Source organism: Macrosteles quadrilineatus, unplaced genomic scaffold, assembly GCF_028750875.1.
Source record: "Macrosteles quadrilineatus isolate MER2022 unplaced genomic scaffold, UCM_ALF_1.0 Scaffold_1__1_contigs__length_201487025, whole genome shotgun sequence".
Lineage (NCBI taxonomy): Eukaryota > Metazoa > Arthropoda > Insecta > Hemiptera > Cicadellidae > Macrosteles > Macrosteles quadrilineatus.
Window position 1 is genome coordinate 13,164,314 of NW_026542594.1, and position 5,676 is coordinate 13,169,989.

Below are 5,676 nucleotides of genomic sequence, written 5' to 3' on the forward strand. Positions count from 1 at the left end.
TCATTTTGTCTTAGATTAAATTAGATATTTAAACGTAAAACGCTCATACATTTCTCCAGTATTGGTTTTGTGATTTATTAATATTTTTAAGAGTTATTAGGGTTGTTTAGAGAATTTAATCTGAAAATATATTCTTCTGGTGAATAGTTTCTTAACACAAATAAATATTGCTGATTTATATTCTACAATCTTGTTCTATGTGCTACTGTAATATTATATACAATTTTGCAAATCATGATGTTAATTTTTATGATCTATTTTCATTATGAATTAATGGTATTCTTTATTCTTTGTTGATTTTTTACTATCTTGAAGTATATAGCACTTGTCATGTTCATACTTGTGTAAAGATTGCTCAAACATTCTTGTGCCTTTGATTACTTAAATTTTCTCTTGGTATTCAATTTCTGAGGGGGAAAATGGATGCAGAAAATTTTAAGCGCAAGGTTTCTGCCTTGAAAAGAAAATTATCAGATAGTGCTAAGGAAGTCCAAACTATTAATGAGAAGGGTAGGGCAGCTCTCAAAGATCCTGCTCAAGTGAACTTATTCAAGGGTATGTTTAAGGTGTTAGAGAAATATTTTTCCAAATTTGAAACTCTTTGGGATGAACTTATTGACCTACATGAAGATGAAGGAAAAGTCTCAGAATTTCCTGTCGAAGCAGATCTGACAATGCAAACTAAGGCCAAACGTTATTACTACGAGGCACACACAAGCTATGAGGCACTTATGGCTCTTGTTCAGACAACATCACCTCCCTCACGCCAAAGCATTAATCCTAATGAATCAGTTATATCATCTGAAAACAGATCAAATAAAATTTTACCTCGGATCAATCTGCCCCACTTCAACGGACAAATTACAAACTGGCCTAAATTCCGTGATGCATTCATATCAATTATTCATAATGATGCTTTGTTGACTAAAATGGAGAAATTCCATTACCTGGTTTCCTCACTTGTAGGCACAGCTTCTGCAGTTATAAGTAACTTGCCATTAATAGAAGACAATTATGACTTGGCATGGAAGGCATTGAATGACACGTTTAATAATAAACGTATGCTAGCCTCTAACTATTTGAATCAGCTCATCCAGTTTAAGCCACAGCAAGGCAAGCCTACCATTGATTCTCTACAGAACTTTGTATCACAAGTTTCAGACAATATTGCATTATTTAAACTGCTAAAAATTCCAAATGAAGCAGATTTTGTATTGTTTCATATTGCTGTTCGATTATTAGATTCTGCGACCAGAGAACAGTTTGAACTTCAACACAAAGATAAAGATTTTCCTGTCTTTGATGATCTTACAAAGTTTCTACGGGAACGATGCCTAGCATTACAGCTCACCCTTGGAAATTCTCATCAATCCTCACATGACAATAACGCTGCGAAGCCTAGTGGCGCTATTAAAGGATATAATACTAGATCTTCTAGCCGTGGTATGCGAGCTACACTCTTGGCTAACTCACCAGGAAATAACATGCAATCGAAAGATAACAATAAAGGTTCCACATGCTTTGTATGCAACAGTGGTAGTCATACACTCTGGAGATGTAAAGATTTTATGAATGCAACAGTTGATGAGCGACACAAGATGTTAAAAAATTGGCATGGATGTAAAAATTGCTTGTATGCCAACCACACTATAGGAAAGTGTAACTCAAAGTGGACTTGTAAATTTTGCAAGAAGAGACACCACTCGTTACTACATATTCCAACCTCAGCTGATGAAGAACCGAAAGATAATGCTACTAGTGTACCAACTTCGTCTTTGACTGCAACTCTTCCTCAACATAGCAACATATTGCTGGGTACTGTTGTTGCTGAGATGAAAGATGATTCAGGAAGATTTCAACCCATACGTCTAGTGATAGACTCAGGAAGTCAACATTCCTTCATAACTCACAAATGCCTCACCAAACTTGGTTTATCGACAACTCCATATCCAAAGAAGATATCGGCTATTGGCCAGACCATATTTGATGGTGCAAAAGGCAAGGCACTTTGTCATCTGAAGCCAAAAAATCAGGAAACCCCTATCCTCAAAACAGAAGCTGTTGTGATCAACAATATTACTTCATACCTACCCAACTTCACTATGCCTTCTAACTTATGGTCGGAATATACCAAATTTGAACTAGCAGACCCTAAGTTTTGGGAACCTGGACCTATTGAGTTTTTATTGGGCTCTGACTTGTTTCCAGATGTTTGGCTTGGATCTTCGATTACTCTTCATGAAAACCAACCCAAGCTGTTTGCATCAGTCTTTGGCTACATTGCTATTGGGAGAGTTCTTGACTGTCAATCATCCACTAATATGAATGCTTCTTTCTTCACCCTTGCTTATGATAAAGATGATATTCATAATCAGCTGCAACGATTTTGGGAACTCGAGGAACCTGCTTCTATCCCAGTCCAAGAAAACCCAGAAGATTTAGCTTGTGAAAAGCATTTTACGGAGACTCACTACAGACTTGAGAGCGGCCAGTACGTTGTTCGCCTACCGTTTAAAAGTGAGCCAAAGCATCTTGGTGACTCTGAAAGAAATTCTCTGAAAAGATTATACAGCTTAGAAACAAAACTGACAAAGAATCCTCTACTAAGGTCTGAATACTGCAATTTCATGAATGAATACCTTGAACTGGAACACATGAGCCCCACATCATCTACTTCAAAATATGTGATCCCGCACCATTCCGTTACTAAAGAAGATCGCTCACAGATTAAGCTCAGAGTAGTATTTGATGCTTCTTCCCTTACTGACTCTAACACGTCTCTAAACAACCATCTTATGATAGGCCCAAAGTTACAGCAAGATATCAAAGGTATCTTGACCAGATTTAGGATGTATCCAGTAGTTTTTGTGGCTGATATAATAAAAATGTACAGGCAGATTTTAGTTCATCCCTCTGATATTGTATATCAACACATTTTCTGGAGATTTGATCCTTCTGAAGCTATTCAGAAATATGAACTGAATACAGTAACGTATGGTACTACCTCTGCACCTTTTTTAGCTTTGAGAGTCATGAAACAGCTAGCAACCGATGAAGTGACTGACTATCCACATGCAGCAAAGGCTATTCTTCAAGACATGTATGTCGACGATCTTGTCACTGGTGCTTCTACTGTTGATGAAGCCTTGAAACTCAAGGATGAAGTAATCAATCTTTTACACAAAGGTCATTTTGGTCTAAGTAAATGGGCCAGTAACTCTCAGGAAATTTTAAATGCAATCAATCCTTCAAAACATATCAAACAGATCAACCTCTCATCTAGTGAAGATTCAAATGTCAAGATCCTAGGACTTCAATGGAACCCTTCAAGCGACACGTTTGCATACCAGATTGAACAATTTACCCCTGTGTTTACTAAAAGGGCCATCCTATCAGCTGTGGCAAAGATTTTTGATCCTCTAGGATTCGTTTCTCCTGTGATAATGATTGCAAAGTGCATAATACAAAGCCTATGGAAATTGAAGCTGGGCTGGGATTCGGAAATCCCAACTAACTTGAAGACTCTATGGAATGATTTGACTACTCAGCTAGAGAAACTGCAACATCTTAGTATTCCAAGATTTGTAACATCTGACAAACCATACAAATTGCAAATAGTAGGATTTGCTGATGCTTCAGAAAAAGGATATTGTGCTGCACTGTATCTGAGAGTTATTAGTGACAAAATAACTACAAACCTTCTAACAGCCAAAACTAAGTTAGCCCCAATCAAGACACTGTCGCTTAGAGTTGTGTGGAGCCTACCTGCTTGCAACAATGTTCCACTCTGTTATGGAAACCCTCAGCCAATTTGCCAGTAATCAGTTTCAGAAGCCTATTTTCTTCACTGATTCTTCAATTGTCTTAGGATGGCTGAATACACCAACTTACAAGCTTAAAGTTTTTGTAGCAAACAGGGTTGCACATATCTTGGAACATACCCCTGTTTCATCGTGGAGACATATTAAATCAGAGGAAAATCCAAGTGACCATGGTTCTAGAGGACTTTTACCAGATAAACTAACTAACTGTGATCTATGGTGGCATGGCCCTAAGTGGATGAATATGCCTGAAGATGAATGGCCAGAGTCTACAGTCCAGTTCCAGCAGCAGTCCCTACCTAAAGTGAAAGCTGAACCACAAGTGCTTGTCTCAAATAGTACTGAGCCAGAGCTTATCAAGATGATGGAAAACTATTCTTCATACTACAAACTTTTACATGTAATATCTTGGATCAGAAGATTTATCTACAATTGTCAAGCTAAACTGCACAGTACTAGTCGTCTTAAAGGACCCCTTCAGCCTAAGGAAATTCAAGAGTCCTTACTATCCTGCATCAAGAAAATTCAATCGCACTTTTTCTCTATTGATGGCGACAGAAGATGTGCAACTGCTGTCCTCAATAAGTTTCATAAACTTACCCCTTTCTTTGACAAACTGGGGATACTCAGGGTGGGCGGCAGGCTAAATAATGCAGCTATCTCAGAAGATCAAAGGCACCCAATCCTTCTGCCAAAGTGTCATTTCACCTTATTGTTGGTAGATTATTACCATAAAATCTACCTACACCCAGGACCCAACTTGCTTCAAGCTCTGATTCAATTACGATTTTGGATACCATCATTGAGAAATATTGTCCGTCAGCGAACCTTCATATGTCTAAGGTGCTTCAAGCTAAAGGCTGAAACCTTTTCCCCGATGATGGCTGATCTTCCTTCGCCACGAGTGAATGTAAGCCGAGCATTTTTACATGTTGGTGTTGACTTTGCTGAACCTTTGACTATGAGAGAGTCGTTAAGAAGAAAAGCAACCACTGCCAAGACTTACATCTGTGTTTTTGTCTGCATGGCCACTAAAGCTTTGCATTTAGAGCTGGTAACCGCACTCTCAACAGATGCCTTTATGGCTGCTTTCAGACGTTTTATTTCTAGAAGAGGTCTTCCTGAACAAGTGTATTCCGACTGTGGAACCAACTTCAGAGGAGCAGCTAATCGTCTTCGAGAGTTGGGATTATGGTACTCCAATCAGACTACACAAGAAGAAATTCTACAGCAAACGACTAAACTGGATGTAAAATGGAATTTCAATCCTCCCTACTCCCCACACTTTGGTGGACTGTGGGAGTCCGCAGTTAAATCAACAAAGACACATTTGAGGAAAATAGCTGGAGAAACTGCTTTGACTTATGAAGAGTGGTCAACCTTGCTCACCCAAGTAGAAGCAGTTCTGAATTCAAGACCACTCTGTCCTTTGTCAGCTAGTCCAGAAGAAACTAATTTTCTTTCTCCAGGACACTTTCTTGTTGGATGTCCTCTTGTTGCTCCTCCCGAACCTTCTCTTCTTGATCTTCGAGAAAACGTCCTTACAAGATGGCAACTAGTCCACAAGATGGTTCAACATTTTTGGAAGAGGTGGCGAGTGGAATACTTGAACATCCTGCAAGCGAGAGGAAAATGGACAAGATCTTCTACAAACCCTAAAATCGGAGACTTGGTTCTTCTTAAGGATCAAAATGTACCTGTCTTGCAGTGGCCTCTTGGAAGAATCATCAAGACTCACCCAGGCAGTGATGGAATCGTTCGAGTGATGACTGTCAAGACCAGTGACTCTGAATTCCAACGTCCAGCTGTGAAATTGGTACCTCTTCTTTCAATCAATTCTGACCCTTTTAAGTAA

The 5,676-nt window shown here is 38.8% G+C and overlaps 2 protein-coding genes across 2 annotated transcripts; both read left to right on the forward strand.

Moving 5' to 3' along the window:
• Positions 1-419: 419 nt before the first annotated feature.
• On the forward strand, positions 420-3,821 carry LOC128994706 (uncharacterized). Its single transcript, XM_054419441.1, has 2 exons — positions 420-882; positions 1,243-3,821. Exons 1-2 carry the CDS (start codon positions 420-422, stop codon positions 3,819-3,821), a joined length of 3,042 nt encoding a protein of 1,013 aa, XP_054275416.1.
• Positions 3,822-4,065: 244 nt separating this feature from the next.
• Positions 4,066-5,676, forward strand: LOC128994715 (uncharacterized). The gene has a single exon (XM_054419454.1). The coding sequence runs from the start codon at positions 4,066-4,068 to the stop codon at positions 5,674-5,676; it is 1,611 nt and encodes a 536-aa protein (XP_054275429.1).

What these genes read in the sequence shown, in the direction of transcription:
- LOC128994706 (XM_054419441.1), top strand. Translation starts at nt 420, where the DNA reads ATGGATGCAGAAAATTTTAAGCGCAAGGTTTCTGCCTTGAAAAGAAAA. An exon ending in TACAAACTGGCCTAAATTCC is followed by an intron (nt 883 to 1,242) that starts GTGATGCATTCA and finishes TTCGATTATTAG; the next exon opens with ATTCTGCGACCAGAGAACAG.
- LOC128994715 (XM_054419454.1), top strand. Translation starts at nt 4,066, where the DNA reads ATGCCTGAAGATGAATGGCCAGAGTCTACAGTCCAGTTCCAGCAGCAG.